Source organism: Chinchilla lanigera, unplaced genomic scaffold, assembly GCF_000276665.1.
Source record: "Chinchilla lanigera isolate Chin_1 unplaced genomic scaffold, ChiLan1.0 scaffold00021, whole genome shotgun sequence".
NCBI lineage: Eukaryota > Metazoa > Chordata > Mammalia > Rodentia > Chinchillidae > Chinchilla > Chinchilla lanigera.
The window spans coordinates 68486-91232 of NW_004955422.1; the positions used below are offsets into that span (position 1 = coordinate 68486).

The 22747-nt window shown below is 35.5% G+C and overlaps 2 protein-coding genes across 2 annotated transcripts; both read left to right on the plus strand.

Moving 5' to 3' along the window:
- The first annotated feature begins 1704 nt into the window (after window positions 1–1704).
- On the plus strand, window positions 1705–2622 carry LOC102027993 (olfactory receptor 4A47-like). Its single transcript, XM_005384925.1, has one exon. The coding sequence runs from the start codon at window positions 1705–1707 to the stop codon at window positions 2620–2622; it is 918 nt and encodes a 305-aa protein (XP_005384982.1).
- Window positions 2623–7254: 4632 nt separating this feature from the next.
- On the plus strand, window positions 7255–8172 carry LOC102028309 (olfactory receptor 4A15-like). The gene has a single exon (XM_005384926.1). It carries the CDS (start codon window positions 7255–7257, stop codon window positions 8170–8172), a length of 918 nt encoding a protein of 305 aa, XP_005384983.1.
- The last annotated feature ends 14575 nt before the right edge of the window (window positions 8173–22747 follow it).

Sequence of the window (22747 nt, forward strand, 5' to 3'; positions counted from 1 at the left end):
TTACTTCAATCCATAGGAGTGGTGGGAGGAGTCAAGCAGGACTCAGATGCACCAGTGGACTCAACAAAGTGGAGATCTTTTTCTAAGAAGAGCTGAGAAGTGAGGTAGGGTGCTTGTTTCAACCAGATGTTGGATCAAAGGATAGACTTTTTCAACATGCAGACATGTTGTATAAATATGTTGACAGAATGGTGCAATATGGGGTGAAAAATTGATGATGTAGGAAATGGAGGGGAAATGAGAAGAGCAGTATTATTAAGAGTAATGGAAAGAATGAAATTGCAAGAGCAGAGTTATGGGCCATGGTGAGGAAGGAAGAAAATCCAGGTTCATGAAGAGGAAACGGGGCAGAATTTATGAAGTCAGATTGAAGTAAAGGTCAACAGTTATTTAGGAGTAACTGTTGGTACTAGGATTACTTTAGAATACAAAGGGACTCGTGAATATTAATCCTACCTATAGTAGAGTTTTCATAGTCAGTGTGAAAATTTCCTCTGCATCTCTGGCTGCCTGTCAGTACCTTGTTCCCCTCTTTTCTCCTCCTCTTCCTCCTCTTCACCTCCTGCTTTTCCCTCTCTCCCTCTCCTCACTTGTGCCCCTCCTGTCATTTTGATCCTTCATGTACAAACCATCAGGAGCACAATTGGGGCATGAATCACAGACTGTGGTAGTGCCTGCCTGAATAGCATAAACATACACCAGGTTCACAACGTACCGATGTACTTCCATATTCTCCATACTCATAAGGGAAATAGACATTTATATAAGTGGGTAGGTATATGGTACTTTATATTTGTTTTATAATAATATCTGGCCATACATAGGTTTCTGCTTATTCAATAGTAACTTGTGAAATTTTTATAATTACATAATTACAAAATTACATAATTTTGTAAGGGAAACTGTCTAAGGGAACAGTTCTAAGGGAACTGTCATAATTGTAATTGACTTTTATAAGTGACAGCTTTTAAGAGATTTTATAATCTGTTAATGATTTATTATTATTCAATTTAAATAGTGAAATTTAGACGTTCTACTAAACTAACAAATAAAACATGTTGTACATATGTCCTTATATACTAAGGCTTTAATTTCCATGGAATACATTACAAAGAGCGTAATTGTGGTTGATGGTATGTGTATTTATACTTAGTGTCAAACTGTGTTCCAAAAATTGTAAAATTCAAAGTTGAGAAAACATTGTTTTAAAATTATATCAGTCCCCTTTAGAGCTTTATTACATTTAAAATCTGATCTCAATGAACTGACATTTATATGTTTTCTTTTGTCATTTTCTCTTTACACATGAATGGCAGCATCTTATGTTTACTGGTCATGTGGATGTAGTGTTTCTTTCATTATCTACTTATATCATCCATCCACTTTGCTATTGGTTTTTATTTATTATTACTTAAAAGCTTTTGTAAATTTTAGATAGTAACATTTTGTATTTCCTAAGGTGTAATTCCATTCTCCAAATACTTGTGTCTATTTATTTTCTGACACCATTCCTCCTCAAAACGGCACCAGCTTCCATCAAATTTGAAATCTTGCAATCTCTGACAAGACTGGAACATAATAAATGACAGTGTCTATAAAGGAAATGAATAAACCTATTATCTTACATTTCTAAACTCATGCTAACAATTATCTTTGCAGATAATTTTATTCTGAGCAGAGACACAAGGACACACAGAAGGACGCATGGAACAAAGGAACAATGTGACCGAGTTTGTGCTCTTGGGGCTCACTCAGAGCCGCCAGGGTCAGAAAATACTGTTTGCTGTGTTCTTGCCGATCTACGTGGTGACAATGGCAGGCAACCTACTCATCGTCCTGACTGTGGTGCTCAGCCCAGCCTTAAATGCCCCAATGTTCATCTTTCTTGGCTACTTATCATTAATGGATGTTGTTTATACCACTACAGTTACCCCAAAGGTGATTAAAGACTTACTCTACAAGAAGACAAGCATTTCCTTCAAAGCTTGCATGACACAGCTTTTTGCAGTTCACTTATTTGGTGGCGTTGACATAATACTCCTGGTTGTCATGGCCTATGACCGCTATGTGGCCATCTATAAACCCCTGCATTATCTGGCCACCATGAACCAACAGCGGTGTGCTCTGCTGCTGCTGCTCACCTGGGCTGGTGCGTTTGTGCATGCTGCTCCACATGTACTTTTTGTATACAATCTTCCCTTCTGTGGCCCCAATGTCATGGACCACTTCATCTGTGACATGTATCCCCTATTAAAACTTGCCTGCACTGACACCCATGTTGTTAGCCTCACAGTGGTGGCCAATGATGGTGCCATGTGTGTGGTTATCTTTTTACTCTTGCTGGTCTCCTATGGGGTCATTTTATGCTCCCTGAAGAACCTGAGTCAGGAAGGGAGGCGCAAGGCCTTATCCACCTGTGGCTCCCACATCACGGTGGTCATCCTCTTCTTTGTTCCTTGCATTTTTATTTATGTGAGACCTCCCTCTACCTTACCTATTGATAAATCCATAACTTTATTTTACACCATTATCACACCTATGCTGAACCCCCTCATCTATACTCTGAGAAATACAGAGATGAAAAGTGCCATAAAGAAGCTCTGGTCTAGGAAACAAAATTGAGTTTGTTTCACTTATGTTCAGTGAAGAGTTGGTTCTCCTAGGAAAGTCATGTGTTATTATTTTAGTATGCTGAAACTTCATTCAAGTCTAATAACAATAGAAGACATGTATGATGTGAATTCTTGTAATAGTCTATGTAATTTCAAGACTATTAGAATTTGTTAGGAAAATATATATTCTTAAATTTTCAGTAGAGACTATCAATTTGTGCACCATAATTAATGACATAAAGTTATTTACTGAATGAGAGTTTTTTCATGGATGTAACAAAAAAGTCAGTTTTTCAGAAATAAGTAAGATAAATGATAGGAAGCAGGGAGAGAGAGGATTGTCAAATAGGAAGGGAAAAAAGACTTGGAGGGAGGGATAGGGGAGGGGCTGAATAAAAGAATGAAGATATGTTCCGTACACACCAAATCCATGCAAGGAATGTAAGCACCATGTATCACAAATGTATGCTAATAGATTTAAAAAGCATCAAAAAGGAATTACTAATGTTTAAGATACAATTTGCAAAAAAAAAATCATATCTAAATATACATTCTTTTTTCAGAATTTCAGGAAATAATGCTGAATCACATATATACTTGAAATGTCTGTCTTAATTTGTTTTGCAAGACATGATGTAATTTTGTAGTATTGCTTAGCATGTAATGCTTGAAGAAGAATATTTTTAATATATTCAGAAAGAAGCTGTAAACTTAAACAGCAGAAAACAGTACTAATGGAAATATGAAAATGACTTATTTTCCATGGACTTTAGCATTTCTTTGCAGTTTTTTTCCCATAACATATAATCCTATAGAGATACACAGATTATTGTATTTCCAATTCACATAAATTGCTTAATTTTAAATACTTGGGGAACATTGTGTTTGATATTGTCAACAATTCCTAGTTGAATTCCTTATGATCGTAAATAGAATCCATATGATTTAAATCTTTTGAGGTATACACCACTGTGTGTCATGGTCCGGGTGCTGTGTATTTTGGTGAATACTTCATGAATACTTGTAGATACATAAGACAGCCCCATATCTGTTTTCTCTTTTCCAGGGCATGTTCTACTAAAAATCCTAATGATCAGACTGTTTGAAACTGTGATACACAAACTTTTTCATACAGGTGAACTAGGCTTTATCTGTATTTGAATCAAGTTTTCAATGACTTCTTCTAAAATCAGTTTGCCTCATATCTGCTTGAGAGTTCAGATGTCAACTGAAAATTGTTAAACTATTATCAAATTTGCCTACATTGTAGGGCATGAGTTTTAAAAACTATTCTTTTTATTAGTGCCTCTTATTTGTCCAAAATACTGGGATTCAACATGCTGTGTACTAACATGCACATAACACTCATATGTTTGGACCATATCTATCTCTCCTATCATCCTCCCTTAAACCCATGGCCATGATTTTTAATTAGAAAGTTTTTAGATATTTTATTTCTGTCCATCCTGGTTTGTTTCCTTTTGGAAATTTGACCACAAGTTGTTCAATCATGCTATTTACCCCAGAGGATATGTCTCTGGAAATCGTGTTCTCGATTGTTATCCTTCTTCTGGCATCTCTGGAGGTGAATACCCTGCCCTCAGAGTTATGACTGAGGTCCCAGTGAGTTTAATTAAGGAATAACCCTTGCACATGTAGCTAGTGAGGGATTCAACCATAGGTGGTGTGATAAAGTGTCCACAAATTTTTTCCTTCCCTCAGGGAGTATTTGGCTAAATGAGCTTTCACTGGACTGTGTTCTTAGCCTTCAAAACAATAGACTCAAAGCCTGATGAAGTAGGGGTTACAGGTTTTTCTCCATCCTTTACACCCTCCCAAAGCCATTTGAAGGCAGGGTGATAGAACTGTTCAGGAATCAAAATATTTTGAGGGCTATTTCATTATTTCTCTCTTATTTTATAAAACACAAATTGCAAATATATGCCTTAGTAATCCAATAAATTTGCCTATTATACATTAAAATGCTACTTAATATTGTTTCTGAGTCAAAATATTGCCAAAACTGAACTTTGGGTATTTCTCTTTTATAATCAAGAATCAGACTTGAGTTTATATGACATTCATGGTATTTACAATCACAAAAATTTAATAAAGTAACTTTTTAAATAAATTGGATAAAGTATCTGCTGCAAGTATAGCAAGACCGGTCAGTGGAAACATTCCCAGGTGCAGCAATTGTGTGCATGGTATTTTGCTCTCTGTATTCCCAGAGATGGCATCACTGTGTAAAATTTAGGACCATTTAGGACCAGGAGAAATCACCAATCCAGCTCCTGGACTGAAGGACTGTCTGCTTATGTACAGGTAACTCGGGAGGGACACTCGTGTGTCAGGCTCTGAGGGAGGGTTTTCATAATGCAAGTACAGAGGATTCATCACAGTAGAACTCAATCTTTTCAAGCTTCTGTAGGAACCTGATACTCAGTTACACTACAATGTCCTTTGTCACTGCTAAACTATATATAAATTGATGCCAGTCTTTAACTCTTTTAGGATCTCTTAGCACTATAAAAACCTAGAATGAATTTGCTTTCTCTAACATCAGTGTTCCTGTAACTATTTTAAGTTATAAGTATTTGGAAGATGTTTGGTGTGCAGGTGTTTATACATCTCTTGGTAGAACCAAATCAATTATCCTCTAAACATCATTTACAATATTACAAATTAAAAGGTGATGTCATATTTGTAGGAGTTGAATAACTTTAGATCACAGAGTGGAATACTTAAGCAAACAAAATTTTATATAAATTCTTAGAAATGGTGGATCAAGTAGGAAGAGGACTCAAATTGACCTTTGGCCTTAATACAGGAAGAGGTTTTTCTAAGAAGAGAGAACTGAGGTGGGATCTTGCACAAAAGAGATGTGGATCTAAGGATAAATTTCATCCAGCATGCAGATATGCTGCCTGAATAGAACCACAAAGTGCTTAATCTTAGGTGGGAAAACTGATGATGTGGGAAATGGTGGGGGAAGTTGGAAGAGCAGTGCCCTTAAAAGGATGAAACCTACTGCCTGCGCAGAGACAGGGGGTGGAATTAAGAAATGATAATTCAAATTTGAGTAGAGCAAGGGGGCAGAATGTGTGAACTGTGATTGAAGAATATGTCAAAAAGTCTTAGAGAGTGACTTATTTCTATGATTATTTTCCCTGGAAACTGAAGTAGTGAAAATGGACTCTGTGAAGATATCATTTTGTTTGTTTCCCTTGCCCCCTCTCCTTCTCTTTCCTCTCTTCTCTCCTCCTTCCCCTTCATTTCCCCTGCTGTTTTCCTCCTCAGCTTGGATGTCCCTCCTGTTCCTTTCACGTTCACACATCACACTTGCTTCTTCCGGCTCTGACACCACAGATGTAGACCTGCTTTAGCCAAGCATGTGGACTTCCATAGTCCCAATGCCCATGGACCCACACACAAGCATTCACAATTGGATATAGATAGTCTTATATATTTGTTTTATAATGTTATACATACTTTTAGGTTTGATTCTTTCTTATTCCACTGTAATTGTGGAAATTACTCCTAGGGTACTTATGTACCTGTAATTACTTAAATGGCTGTTTTCTATTTAAAGGATTTAATATTCCATCCAGCCATATCTTCCTTTAGCATTGATCTTTATATTTTTTTTACTTTTTTCTTTAATACCATTAAAATAATGATGTAAAACCACAATGCGCACAAGTTTTTATGTACTAGAGTCTAACTTTCCATGGCATATGTTCCAAAGTGTCTAATTGCTGTGAGGAAAACTATGTGTACTTTTAATCCATAGAGATTGAGAAATTCTATTCCAAAAATTATAAAATTCAAATGGCAAGTAAAAATTCTTTTCATTTTAAATATTTTAAAGCTTTATCATGTTTAAAATGTGATGATTATAAAACATCTTTTTATATCTGCTTGTTGATGAATTAAGCATTTTACCATATGATTTTTGATAACTGACTGTATATTTTAAGTTGTTTGTATCCTTTGTCCAATTTGCTATTGCCTTGTTCTTTTCAAATTAATTTCTTAAAATTTGTTGTCTATTTCAGGTGCTATCTCTGCTTATGTTCTCTAAAATTCAAATCCTTTATCTAAACTGATTTTATGTAATTATTTATGGAAAACTTTCTTGCTTTGCAAAATTATTTTGAAGTTGTCAAATGTGTAACTTGAGATTCCTCTTATTAGCTGAAAAGACTCTTCTAAACCCATAAGTAGAAAATCATCTCTATTTCATGACCTTGTGGTATATAAAAAGTAAGTTTTCTTTTCATTTTATTTTCAATCTTTCATATATTTTTAGTTTTGATTTTGGAATTATCCATATGCACAATACTAGTAACAACCACTGGAAAAGATAATTTTCTGAGATTTACTTTTCTTTTATGAAAAGTCATTTTTCTGTATGTCTCTGATTGTTAATCTCTGTTGCTTGGTCTGTAAGATCACTAAAGTTATAGACATGTTTCCAGTTTGCCTCATTATCACTTTCAGTGATGGGATATAATAAATCATAATGGCTATTTATGAAATGAAAAACAAGTCATATTAAATTTCATGAACTCACTAGTAATAATTCTGTTTGTATATAATTTTATTCTGAGCTGTGACACAAGGACACACAGAAGGACGCATGGAACAAAGGAACAATGTGACTGAGTTTGTGCTCTTGGGGCTCACTCAGAGCCACCAGGGTCAGAAAATACTATTTGCTGTGTTCTTGCTGATCTACCTGGTGACAATGGCAGGCAACCTTCTCATCGTCCTGACTGTGGTGCTCAGCCCAGCCTTGGATGCTCCGATGTTCTTCTTTCTTGGTTATCTATCACTTATGGATGCTGTTTATTCTACAACAGTTATCCCAAATATGATGATAGACTTACTCCATGTGAAGAAAACCATTTCCTTCAAAGCTTGTATGACACAGCTTTTCTTAGAACACTTCTTTGGTGGTGCTGAGATTTTGCTCCTGGTTGCCATGGCCTATGACCGCTACATGGCCATCTGCAAGCCCCTGCATTATTCGACCATCATGAACCAACGAGTGTGTGTTCTGCTGTTGCTACTGGCCTGGGTTGGGGGGTTTGTGCACGCTATACTGCACATCCTTTCTGTTTACAACCTTCCCTTCTGTGGCCCCAATGTCATTGACCACTTCATCTGTGACATGTACCCCTTGTTAAAACTCACCTGCACTGACACCTATGTTATTGGCCTCACAGTGGTGGCCAATGATGGTGTCATCTGTATGGTCATCTTCTCACTCTTGCTCATCTCCTACGGGGTCATTCTGCACTCCCTGAAGAACCTGAGTCAGGAAGGGAGGCTCAAGGCCTTATCCACCTGTGGCTCCCACATCATGGTGGTCATCCTCTTCTTTGTTCCTTGCATTTTTCTGTATGTGAGGCCCCCCTCTACTTTGCCCATTGATAAATCCTTGACCGTGTTTAACACGACTATCACTCCTATGTTGAACCCCCTCATCTATACTCTGAGGAATGCTGAGATGAAAACTGCCATGAAGAAACTATGGACTGGAAAAGGGAAGTGAAGTCACAGAGAATTGTGTCACATGTGTTTCCTGATGAGAGTGGCTACCTCCAAAGTAGTCACATCTGATTTCACTAACGCAAATTTTCCCTCAAGTTTAACAACTGTGCATAATGGAAAATATATTGTCCTTAGAATTTTAAGTCTATAAGAATGCTTTTTAAAAACTTATGGTTCTGCCAAGATTACAGTTGAATGTGCCACAATTAATATTGCGGCTTTATTAAGGAATGGTTTCTTCCCAATGTTTATATACATTAATCCATCATTTTTCAGAGTTGATAATGTTCATGAAATTATAATGTTCATGATAAATAATAAAATAAGTAATAATATGTAAATAGCTGGTTTCTTCAGTCACACTATGAAAATATTAATAGATCATATTCATATGTGAAACATATATATTTGCTTTGTGAGATACTTTCACAAATTCTTTTCACATTGCGTAGCTCATTATGCGTGAAGAGGAATAATACTTTATTTGTAATGTCATCATAAGGAGTTACATGCACAAGGAAGAAGTAAATGACTAGGGGAGATGCGCAGGAACACAGCTGCATGTTACTCTACTTCCCGGCTGGAGATCCTTTGAGTGTCTTGGGGGAGAAGCTTTGTTTGGTGTCACATTTTCCTACAAATAAAGATGATCCCTTAGTCTTCCTATATAGTTTAGAGTATCTGATAATGACTCTGCTATTTTCCATTATGTTCTTCATTATATCCGTAAGTGTTTGTGTTCTTCTGAAAGGGACAGGCTCTGCTTTTCATATACCAAGTTAGCATAATCCTTAATCCATACACTACAAATATGCAGTACAGACCTGCAGAGTAGACAGTTGTCAAAGATTCCAAAAGCAATCTGACATTCAAGCTGTGGTGTGAGCAATTCTGACTACTTTTAACAAAACATAGAGTAAGTGATGTGAGTAAATGCCAGAACTGAACAATGTAAAAAAAGAAATTGGCAGTTCTTATAAAACTGAGACCACTGAGGTTTCTGCTCAGATTTCAAAAGTTATCCTGTGCAAGCCAAACCATGCGCAGCATAGTGAGTGATGTGCAGAGCTTGACAGACAGCTGAAAGTATGTTGGGGACAGGCTGTGCAAGGGAGAAGTTGCTGAACACAGTGCTCTCTTGCTGTGTTGGAAAATCTCATATTCACGGTCTCTGAAGGCAAAATCAGACTGAAGCTGAGGGGCTGACTCTTCCTATTCCAGAGCTATATGCCACCAGCCTTAGAAATCAAACAGTTCTCTAAGTTTGTAAGATTTACTGCTTTGAATGTCTTTCTTCTAACTTCTCAAGACACTGCTCATTTTCATTGGCTTTTGCCTCAGATCTCCCCTCCACTTCCAGCACCACACTGAATTGCTAAGGAACCAGTAAATACGGGTAATCCAGAAAAGTCTTTGTCTTAGGTACAACACAGTTCTGACCCTCCTGGACTCCTCACAAATGATATCACTTGTATCTTTTTTTTAATCCTTGACATGCAGTGGTCATAGGAAATTGAAAACCTGGCCAAGCCCCCAGTAGAAGTGTGAAGGAGACTCCTGATATACAGACGTACCAGGAACATGGGGATGTTGGCTCTAGCCACTGTATGCTAGAAGAACTTTATTTTACTTTTGACTTTTTGCAGAGGTTCATAGATAACAGTTTTCCCTGAGTCTCAGAAGAAATTTTGGATGTGGTTAGCAATGTTTAAATAGGTGAAACTGACATTTAGATATGGACTAGGCTAAAAAACACACTGGAAGATCAATGGAACAGACTGGAGGACACAGACACAACCACAAACACTCAGCCACCTAATCATTAGTAAAGGGGCCAAACAAACTCACTGGAAGTACGATGGCCTCTTTAATAAATGGGGCTGGAAAAATTGGCTTGCTACCTGCCAAAGACTGAAAATAAACCCAAGTCAATCACCGTGCACCAAACTCAAGTCAAAATGGTTCACAGATCTCAATATTAAAACAGAAACACTAAATCTATTGGAAGAGAAAGTAGGTAAAAACCTTAAAGACATACGGGTAGGCAGAGAGTTCATGAACAAAAACCAAACTGCCCATGAAATGTTTCAAAGAATCAACAACTGGGACCTCATCCTACTGAAAAGTTTCTGCACATCTAAAGAAATTAGCAGCAGAGTAAAAAGAAAACCCACAAATTGGGAAAAATTTTTAGCCGACTGTCCCTTGGACAAAAGTCTTCTATCTAGAACATAGAATTAAAAAACATCAGTCCCCCCAAATTCAAAGACCCAAAATGAGCAGCTGAGATGAATACACACTTCTCAGATAAATACAAATGGCAAATGCATGAGAAAATGTTCAACATCATTAGTCATTCAAGATATGCAAATTAAAACAACACTGAGATTCCACCTTACCCCAGTAAGAATGGCTAGCATTAAGAAATCAACCAATAACAAATGCTAGCAAGGCTGTGGAGAAATAGGAACTCTTCTCCACTGCTGGTGGGAATGCAGACTGGTGAAGCCACTGTGTAAATCAGTTTGGAGATTCCTCAGCAAACTAGGTCTAGAGGTCCCATTCAACCCAGCTATTCCCCTTCTGAGTATTTTCCCAGAAGATCTGAAGATATCATATAACAGTGATATATGTGCACCCCTGTTCATAGCAGCACAATTTCTAATTGCTAAATCCATCCACTGAGGCTTGCATAAAAAAATTGTGGTACTTTTATATAATGGAATATTACTCAACTATAAACAAAGATAAACTCCAGGCTTTTATAGGTAAATGGTCACAGCTAGAGACCATATTCATAAGTGAAATAAATCAGACCTGCATGTGTAAGCAATGTATTGTCTCACTAGTGTAAAACCTGAAAGAGTAAATAAAAACTAGGAGGTATGATAGACATTGTGAAATGAAAGGAAAATGCTCAAAAGTAAAGGGCAACTGGGATGTGGGAAAAGAGAAGGGAAAGAAGGGGAAATTATGTAAGTATGTATATACAAAATAGCTAACAGTTATACTACTGTCTTCTATTGCTTTACTGAAAGGAATAGTTAATGATTACTTGTTTGATCAATCTTGTATGTCTTATTTGTTTTCCTGAGAAACCACTTTGAAGATACCAGTAAGTAATTCAGCAACCATGGTTAATTTCCTGCAACTTTGTCTGTAACTCTGTTTTGTTTGTATTGTTCTTATGCTATTTTATAAATGGATGTCTGTTTGTTAATATATTTTCCTTCTTTTATTTTTTAAAATAACAAGATATGGACTAAATACACTTGATGAAATGAACCTTACCCCTTGGGAATTCATGCAAAGTGTTATGGTTCAGCTCCTTAGAGTTGCACACACACACAAAAATAAAAACAAAAATCAGTATAACATTCACGTATTAAGATATAGGACTTGAATAGAGTGAGTGGTTCACCGGGTGTAATCTGGAAGAGTGTGCTATTGTGTTATTGTATTATTAATTTGTTACAATATTTGGGGCAAATACAAGTGAAATAGTCTCTCCCAAGCAGCTTTTATGCTATGAACAATATCGAGACATGTATACTCTAGGAAAATTTTTTCATGGTTTTCTGATTTTGTCTGTGTCCCAATGACCAATCAAGAGCATATTATTTAATCTCCATGTATTTGTATACTTTTTGTGATTTTGTTTACTATTTGTGTCTAATTTCATTTCTCTTGGATACAATAATAAGCAAGGGATCATATTTCAATTTTTTGTTATTTATTTGAACATGTTTATGGCCTAACATGTAGTCTATTTGGAAAAAGTTCCACATACTTGAGAAATATGTATTCTATTCTGAGATGAAACACCTGTAGATTTCTGTTAAATACATTTATTAAATACTGTGTTTCTTCTATAATATTTCTTTGTTGATTTTTGTCTAGATGATCTATCTGTGAGACAGAATACATGAGTCCCTTGCTGTGATTGTTTGGTATTTATCTGTCTTTTTCAATAGCTTTTGTTTTGTGAATGGAGTTGCATTGATATTTGGTTCATATATATTAATTGTTATCTTGTTGAATTGTTCCCTTTTACTGGTGTGCAGTGAACTTCATTGTCTCTTCTGATGAGCTTTGGCTTGCATTCTTCTCCGAAAATATCATAGTATCTTCTGCTTCTTCTTAGTCTCATTTCCATGGTATGTTATGTCCTGTACTTTCAATTTCAGTCTATAAGTTTCTTTTTTATGAATTTTATCTCTTGCTCATAATCTATGGATGGGGCTTGTTTCAGTTTCTTTAAGTTTGTTTAACCCCAACTGCCAATATGTTTTTTTTATTGTAGAATTAAAACCACTAACACACATGTTATTTTAAGGTTTACTGAATCTTTTCATTGAAATATTTTTCCAGTACTGATTTCTTAAATTTTTGCTTTTTTGAAATTTTACTTTTAAAAATAAAAGAACCAAAACGTAGTAACAAACAGACATAAATGAAACAACATAAAAACAATATAAACAATACAGAATTTCAGACAAGGCAATAAGAAATTAACAATGGTTATATTATAGACTGTTATCTTCACATTGGTTATGCAGATAAATAAATATAGACATTTAAGAATGATCAAATAATTAAACATAAACTGTTCCTTTCAAGAAAGCAATAGAAATTAATAGTACAATTATCCCTGCCTTATTTTCTCCTTTTCCTCATCCAAGTCATTCTTTCCTTTTGAGCAGTTTCTTTCCCTTTCACATTATCTATTGTACCTTTTAAATTCCATTTACTCTTTCAGATTCTTATACTAGGGAGACAATATAATGTGTTTTTTCAGCTCTTCTCCAACTTTGATTTTTCGTTTTCCTTTGGGCCCTGTGGTACTGTGACATCCCTTTCTCTGTCTAGGTGTTTCTAAAGAATTTTCTGCAATGTGGGTTTTGTGCATGACTTTTTTTAGGATTTCTTTGGCATGAAATCTTTTTATTTTCCCAGCAATCGAAATATAAAAGTGTTCATTAACAATTTATTTTTTCTGTTTGACCTGAAAAATGTTATCCCAAGATTTTATAGCCATTGAGGGCTGTCATAAGAAGTGTGTCATTATTCAGTTATGCTTGTGTTTTAAACTACTTGGCCTTTTTCTCAGTTTTTTTCTGTTAATTTCGTCCTGAATTTCTAAAATTTTGAATATGATGTGTCAGGGAGCTCTTTGTCGGTCAAGGTATTTGGGGTTTTGTAAGCCTGAAAAATGAGTTCTGTCCCTACATTTGGAAATTCCTGCTATCATTTTGGTGAATGATTTCCTTATACATTTTCAGTGCCTTATAATCTTTCCTTCACTACAATAACACTTTTGTTTTGTTTTTTGTCATCTAGCTGCTGTTTAATCCAGCTTTCATGTTGTCTCATTCTTTTTAGGCTATTGAGTACAATAATTGAATACAATAATTGTTAAGGGTGATCTATTGCTTCAAACTTTACTTCAAGATCTGATATTCTTTCCTTACATTGGTTGTATCCCTTTTTTCTGAGACAGGGTCTTGCTGTGTAGTTCAAACTGGCCCTAAATTCATTGTGAAGACCAGTATGGCCTCGAAATTATGGCAATCTTCCTGTCTCAACATTTCAAGTGCTGTCATTACAGATGTGCATCACCAAATCTGGCTACATTGGTTGTATCTTCTATACATACTTTCAATTGAAATTTTTATATCCTGGATTTCTGCTTGGTTCTTTTTATAATTTCTGGTCATCTATAATTTGGGTAGTCTTGTTTCGTTCAGTCAGTTTATTTTTGAATCATATTTAAACTCCCTGAATATTTTATTATTTAAGAAAAGTACAGTAATGTATCTTACACTGAGATGAGTGAAATAAGAGAAAAAATAATAAAGGAATCAACACTGGAAAAATACTGCAATAGCAGGATTCAGTGAATCCTTAAAATTCTAACTCAGTGTTAATGGTGTTAGTTTCCCAATTAAAAAGTGGCAAATTGTATTTAAGAGACAAACTCCAGCCATATGTTGTCTGCAAAGACACAATTAATCAAATAAGAAACAAAAAAACTGCAAATAAAAATATTGAATATAGTATACCATGGATCTGAAGCCTGAAAAAAACCTATTTCAGACGAGGTAGACTTCAAGCCAAGACTGATTTAGAGACTAAGAATGTCATTATACAATGGTAAATGCAACAATTCAGCAGGATAAAACAACAGTAGTAAAGATATATGCACCAAATGTCAGTGCAACCAACTTGTCAAAACAAATCCATTGGGTTAAAAAAAAAAGCATTTGTGCCAAACAACCAGAGCAGGGGACTTCTCTATCCATTTCATAAATAAACAGGTCCTTTAGATGATAAATCATCAAAGAAGTATCAGTGTTGGGGCACTTCACTGAACAAATGGATTTAACAAAGATCTACAGTTTCATCCATCAAGAGCAGAAAACAAATATTTTTGAGTAGAATACAGAAAATTTCCAAAAATACACCATATACTAGGCCATGAAGCATACTGAAAGAAATATAAAAAATAATCCCCTAAGTAATATTGGCTATAGAGAAATGAAAGTAGAAATTAATGGCAAAATAAATTGCAAAATCTATGGCAATACATAAAGTTAAAAATATTACTCTCTAGAATAATTATTAGGTCACAAACAAAGTTAGAAAAACATTAAAAATTTCCTTATAAGACCCACATCTTCATCCTTCAGGGATTGTTCATAGAATGAAAATTGTTCAGAGGATATGACTTCATTTGAATTTATCACAAATACTGTAACAAAACAATCTATGAAAACAATTATAATACAAAAAAGCTATAAAGTGAATCTGCATTGCATTGGAAGGGTTTATTTCCTGTTAGAATTACCAAATGAATTTCAAAGAACTGAAATACTGCCAAACCTTGAGTATACTCCAGCCAGGGACCATCATTAAGGTATCATGTTGTACTGGTTAAGTTTGCTGTCACTTGGACAAAATAACTAACATTCACAATGTTGAACATAGAAGTTGCAGCCACTTATGATTTTGGGCTATTCATTTTATGGTTAGCTGATTCCAGGCAGAAGAGGCGTGATGAAAGGGCATGGCGGAAGTAATTTTCTCAATCCTGGCTGCCAAGAAGCAGAATGAGGGATGAGAGGGCAAAGGACGAAAACACACTCATCCAGGTTTCACCCAGTACCTCTGAACACATGAAATTTTGGAGAAGGCATTATAGATTTAAACCATAAAACTCTGCTCCAATCTCCATAAAGTTTATGCTCATCTCATTATGGGTATTTAGTTCATCTGTGAGAGTGGCAAGTTTTAACAGTTTTACCATTGCCAAAAATTCCAAGCTCAAAATCTCTTCTGAGACTCAACACAAACTCTTAGCTGTGAACCCCTGTAAAATAAAAAAGACATTTAGTACTTCCTATTCCCAATCCAAAAGGTAGGAATAGGCAGAATGAAAGGATAAAAGCAAAATAAGACTAGAATCCGGCAGGAGAAACACTAAGTCCTCTACCTCCAAAATTAACATCTGGGACACATGTTGGTGAGATGTTTCTTAAGGCTGAGCAGCTCTGCTTTTATGTCCTTGGTGGTCTCCACCCACATGCCCTGTCTCTTAGGCTGATCTACCCATAGTCTGCAGCTTTTTGGAGGACATTCCACGTTCTTGGGAGGTCTAGCTTTCTGCGGTCTTCACTGTACTTTCAGCTGAACTGACACAGCTTTCTCCATCACCCTTTATGGTGCACATTGCATAGTCATCTAAGATTTCTTTTGAAATCAGGGCAGGAGCCTCAGTGGCCCAATCTTATAATGGCTTTGCTTCTGGCCAAGCTGCCAATTTGTTTTTCACAGCTTTCAGTTCCAGTATTTGCTGATAACACACACTATATATTTTGCTAAAATCTGCTAGCATTATCTGTGCCACAATTTGAACACTGGGTTGCTTTGAAATTACATCTGCAAGAAATTTAACCTCACACAGAATTTAGAACTTGGAGGAAATATACAGAAATTCATTGCCAGAAAGAAACACACATAGGCTCACACCCAGTTTCCAATAGAATCATGATCCCAATTGAAAGCTCATGAACGTTGTCTTTACTGTCTGCATTCTAACCATGACTCTAGTCTGGGGAGCTCTTGCCTAGGGTTGGGGAATAACCCTAAGCAGGTCCTCTTTCTAATTCTAGAGTAAGAAACAGAAAGTAAATCTAATATTCAGTTAGCAGTGCATTTATCCCAGGGGATTACACAGGAATGCATTTCTTTATATAAGCCATAAAACAAGCAGAATAAACTATTTCAGATGGGAATCAACCTAGCTGAGATTTTGTGGGAGAGTCAGTTTTCTCCTCTAGCAAGTGAAGATAAAAATAAAACTAAGCTTACCCTGTAACTATTTTTTTCTCCATTTGGGTTAAAATTTGACAATGTCATTTGGTGTATTCTTTTCAATTTTTTTTGTGTATTCTTTTCAAAGTAGAAGAAACAAACTACTTTTGACAATTTCTTACCACCAACATTCACAAGAATGGAATATAGTGATGCTGATAAAAATATTGGGTCCAAATTCCTAAAACAAATATTAAGCAGAGTGAATGAGACACATAAGAGTGTCATAGAATTTGTTCTGCTGGATCTTACTCTAGATCCCCATGGGCAAAAGGCATTAGTCAAGTTTCTACTCATCTCCATTGTGACAGTGGTGCTGCTCTGCCTGCCTGCCTTTGGGTTCCCAGGTGTACCTCTTCCTGGCTAATCTATCACTCATGGATGCTGCTTATGCCACTGCTGCTTTATCCAAGTTGACTCTACCTTGCATGGTCATCTCGACTTTAGTAAAGAGACAGAGGTGAATGGTGCCAGATCCAGGGAGTCAGACTGAATGAAGACACAGCTGAATGATTTTAGGAGCCTTCCTTTCCCATGCATGGCAATTAGCAGCAGCATTCATCATAATTTTCAGTATATATCATAAAGACACTCAGGAAAGAGGACTTCCAGAACTGCTCCAGAGTAGAAAAGTGTGTTCAAAGTAAGGAGGAGTTTATTTTTTGAGAGGAGGATCATTAATATAAACGTGCCTTTCATGTAATAATTTTAAAACATTTTATTTAAACATTTGTCTGTTTTTGAGCACACCTCATATTTATTCTTGGCAGATACAAGCATATTTCCACATACACATGAGTGGTTTTGATTCTGTGTGTAGAACTTTGCAGCTATTCCTCAGGCTCCTAAAGATCTTTAGAAACTAGTTCACAAATGTCTACCCCATTTTCAATCTTCCCATTGCCACCTAAATCTCCCTTATAAAGATGTACTAAATTCGATATAACTTTCAAAAGTTTTCTGAACATTGTCTATCACAAATAATTCCCCAACAAATTCTTTTTCTCTAAGTGTAAGAAGAAACACTTGGAATGTGTCTAAGTGTGAGTTCTTAAAAGCTGTTTGTAGAATCCTGTGGTGTACATAGTTAAAATGCTGATATTCAGCTACTGAAAAAAGACCACTCATGAACTTAGTGCCGGCCACCACTGCACACCCTTGATGAGAATTTTCCCATCTACTTCTCAACAAACAACACTTGATAATGACAAGCTGATTAAATGGCAATCTGATTAAATAATGCACTGGTCTGGTCTAATTGAAATTGAGTAAGTTTAGTGTAAGAATTATTTCTCTGTTTAACCTAATATGTATTGCTATTTATTTTCTGTGAGTTGTCTATTAAAGACCTTTACATATTTTCTGTGATTGCTGAGATTTTAGGTACTGATTTTCATGATTTAAGTTATAGACAGTAAAATTATCCCTTTTAACATTATGTAAATTTAATTTCCCAGATTTGATTTGCTTTTGATGTTTTATTTATGAGGTAGTTTTTGACTGTATAGCAATATTTCTATATTTCCTTGGTTAAATCTGTTAATATTTCTTCATTTTGGAAAGTGTGCTGGAAAGGATTTTTGTAATTCGCTGTTAGCCTAACATTCTTCCACATATTTTAGCATGTAAGTTTAGTATTTTTATAGTTTTATAATTTTGATCCATCTACAGTTTTTCTTGAAATCAGAGGTTTAGAGATATCAATTGGACATCAATTTTTTTCTTGGTGGACACTTTCACAGGGCATAATTATTTCTTCCACTGTTTTGAAATCCCGATTTTATAGGATTCTAAAATCACACATACGTTTGAATCCATTTCATGACTCCATTGGCTTCCACAGACATATTTTGTACTGCTAATTAATACACAATGCATAAGACTGCTTTTGATATAAAATATATTTTCAGGTTTAATATGCCCAGTACTTCTCATTTGTCTTAAATAAACCTCATTCTTGCATATTTATTTTAAATTTAATTAAAGTGGAGCTAGTTTCATAAAAATTATTTCAATATTATATTCAATGAGATTTCATTTAGAAAAAATTATTTAGTAAGAGGTTATATTTATTGTGATTTACCTGACAAAGTCAGTCCTTTATTTTAATTTTTCAGAAAAAAGACAATGAAAATAATACAGAATTTCAAAACATGATAGTAGGAGATTAAGAATGGTTAATATCTTGCATATTGTTATTTTAAATTAGTTGCACAGCTTACAAGATATAGGCATGAAAACATAATATAAGCACAAATCATTCTTTTAATGAACTAACAGAAATTAGTAGTATAATTATGTTAGCTACCTTGTATGTGTATATTTTTTTTTTTCTTTTCTCTTCCATCTTTTCTCTGTTCCTCATCCCGGTTGTTATTTCCTTTTAAGCAGTTTCTTTCATTTTCACAATATCTATTGTACTTTTTGGATTTTGTTTACTCTTCCAATTGCTTACATGAGGGAGGCAGTATGATGTTTACACATGTGGGTCTGATCTATTTCACTTGAGTATGGTCTCATGTTGCATCCATTAACCTATAAAAACCTCAAGTATATCCTCTTTTATAACTAAGTAGTACTGCACTGTAAAAACAAAACAAAAAAAAGCACACATCTTTTTATCCATTCTTTGTTTGATGGGCATTTGGGTTGTTTCCAAGATGTAGCTATTCTAAATTGTGCTGCTATAAACATGGGTGCACGTATATCGCTGCGGTATAATGGTTTTAAATCTTCTAGAAAAATACCCTAAACAGCAATAGCTGGGTTGAATGGGTCTTTTCATTCAACAATTCTTTTTATGGTTAACAGTCCACTATGATATATTTATGTGTAGCTGTAATTTTTAAAATATTAGTCTTTTGAAATTTGCCTTTTGTCTTCTTTTTCTAAAATGAGATCCTCCATTTGCAGGCAGCTTTTGTTTGAATGTAGGAAAATTATGACTCACTTTCATTTCCAAGTACGATGTGATTTCCACAGTACACAACAGTCCTGTAACGCACAGGTTCCTTAACTTCTCTTTCTTGTGAGACTGTTGACAGTTTATTCTGTCTTCTTTCGCATTATAGGTCTGCCTAGCACTCCTCTGCCATTTGGACTCAGTATGTTAGCTAGCATGTTTCTAACACTGTACCACTTTCTTTGGTGTTTCAGATATATGTGGTGTTCTTGGCATACACTTTGATTTAGATAATCCCACGTGATCTTTATCATTTGGAAGATTTTTACTATACTCTTTCTTTTTTACCATTCTAATTTTATTTATTTGAACTTTATCTACTTTTTCCTGAATTAGTCTTGCTAAGTGTTTGTCAGATTTGTTAGTCCTCATATAATAACAATCAGAATAAAACTGGTGAAAAGGGAGTTAGAGATGGAGCCAGGGGGAGAGACAGAAGAGGATTGAAAAAGAGAAACAAACTGAGCTGTGCACATGCACCTTCTGCCTGATATGTTTGAAAACTGCATGCATTGCAAACATATACTAAGTAAACAAAAATAAATATAAAAAACCAAACGTTCCTGCTTTTGATTGCTTTCACCCTTTTATACAATTCACTAATTGTTACTCCACCAATCTGACTGGCAGATGATTATGTCTCTGATTCACATAGTTACATTTGTAATTTGGGAAATGTACTTATATTATTGTCTCCAGTTTCTAGTTGAGTTTCTTATTATCAGATACATATGCCTTATGATTTATGTCCTTTGACACTTATAGCTGTGTGTTATGGTCTCATCTATTGTCGATATTTGTGAGTGTTCCATGAATCCTTAGATATGAATAATCTCATCTATTTTGTCTTTCCCCGTTCCTCTTCTAATAAACATTCTAATCAATGATCTGTTTAAAACTATGGTATATTCAGATTTTTTCACATACTGGTCAGCTGACTATACTGGTATTTGAATCAGCTTTTCAGTGGCCTGTCCTGAAATCAATTTTCCTCCTCTCTGGTGGTGGTTCTGATGTCAAGTGAAAATGCATTGGTTAAAGGATGTATTCATGAAATTCATATATTTTGTTAGGGCATGATCTTTTAAAACTATAGTTTTCTTTAGTTACTATCAATTTTTAAAAGTACTTGGATTCAAAGAAGTGGTTTCATACATGCATATATTACTCATATTTTGATCATATTCAGCCACCTTACTATCCTATTTTAAAGCCATAAGTCATGATTTTAATAAAAGAGTTTTTATGTCTTTCATGTCTGCCCAAACTGGCTATTTCCTTGATGATGACTTGACTTCAAGTTGTTCAGTTACGACAGTCCCCAGAGGATGTCTCTGGAAATCGTGTTTTAGATGGTTATTCTTCTTCAGGCATCTCTGGAGCTACTGTACACTTAGAATTATGACTGAGGTCCCACTGAGTTTAATTACAGAAAAAACTACCTTGGAGATTCAGCAAATGAGTGGCTCAATGACACATGTTATGGAACACATAAAGTATCCACAGACTTTTGCCCTAACCTTGGGAAATGTTAGTTTATACCAGCATTCATGCAGTTGTTTTCTTAAGAGCTGATAAATTCAAATCATGACAGAATACAGATTAAATGAAATCTGCATACTTAGTCAACCTTAAATTCAAGTATGGTAGGTGAAGCCCCACCAGAACATTGGGATGATAGTAACAATAATTTCATTATTCCGCTTTTACAAATCTAAAGCAAAACTTGGAAACACAAATGTGTTTCATGAATCTTTTTTTCCATTAAAAATTTATTATTTTACCTCAAAATGCTTATTTACTATTGTTTTATATTTAGGCCACATTGTCTCAAAATGCATAGTTGTGGTTTCTTTGTTTATAATCCAGATCCAGGTTTCTTGCCATTATAGGACATTTTTGATATTAATTTTTTAAATCTCAACAATTATAAAAATAACATTTCCCTTCTGGAAGACATGAATCAATCTTTCAGTAAATAAGGAAAGAAAGGGAACATCTCAAGGCACAATGATGGGTGTGTGCTCTTTGCTCTCCGTATTTTCATTGATGACACCCATGCCTGAAGCTGTCATCACAGAGGACCTCAGGGAAAGCTACAAATCCAGAACTGGGAATCAGTGACCATCTCTTCATGCAGGTACTCAGGAGCTGTATTTACTTGTGAGATTCTGGACTAGGTTTTCTGTACGCTATTATACTGTAGTGATTATACAGGAACTCGGCTTCTTTTTAAAATTCTACGTGATTTTGATAATTAGGGGATCTTCTGTCATTGCAAAAATACGTGTATATTCCAATCATTAATACTATTCTTGGATATTTATAATATCCAATTATAAATTGGATATTATAAATTTTTAGAGTCCAGTTCTTTGTAAATCTCCTCATAGGACCAGGCAAGGCTTCTTCTAGGGATTGTTTAGATGTTGAACATTAAAGGGCAAGGTTATCTCTGTAGAAGGTGAATGTGTGACTTCCAAGAGCTGCCAGGAAGTCTTGACCAAGGAAGCTGTTACTTCAATCCGTCGGAGTGGGCGGGGTGGGGGGTGTCAAGCAGGACTCAGATGCACCGGTGGACTCAACAAAGTAGAGAGCTTTGTCTAAGAAGAGCTGAGAAGTGAGGTAGGGTGCTGCTTGCAAACAGATGGTATAAATATGTGGACAGAATGATGCAACACGGGGGAAAAATTGATGACATAGGAAATGGAGAGGGCATGAGAGGAGCGGTATTACTGAGAGTAGTGGAAAGAATGAAATCGGCAAGAGCAGAGTTATGGGCCATAGTGAGGGCGGCAAAAAATCCGTGTTTATGGAGAGGAAGCAGGACAGAGTTTATGAAGTCAGATTGAAGCAAAAGTCAACAGACACTTAGGAGTAACTGCTGGTACTAGGATTACTTTAAAATGTAAGTGGGCTCGTGCACACTGATCCTACCTATAGTACATTTGCATTCTCAGTGTGAAAATTTCCTCTGCCTTCTGGCTAACTCTCAGTTCCTTCTTCTCTCTCTCTTCTTGTTCCCTTCTCCACCTCCTCTTCCTCTTCCTCTTCCTCTTCCTCTTCACCTTCTGCTCTTCCTTCTCTCTCTCTCTCCTCACTTATGCCTCTCCTGTCATTTTGATCCTTCATGTACAAACCATCAAGAGCACAATTGGGACATAAATCACAAACTGCAGTAGTGCCTGCCTGAATAGCATAAACATACACTGGGTTCACAATGTACCCATGTACTTCCATA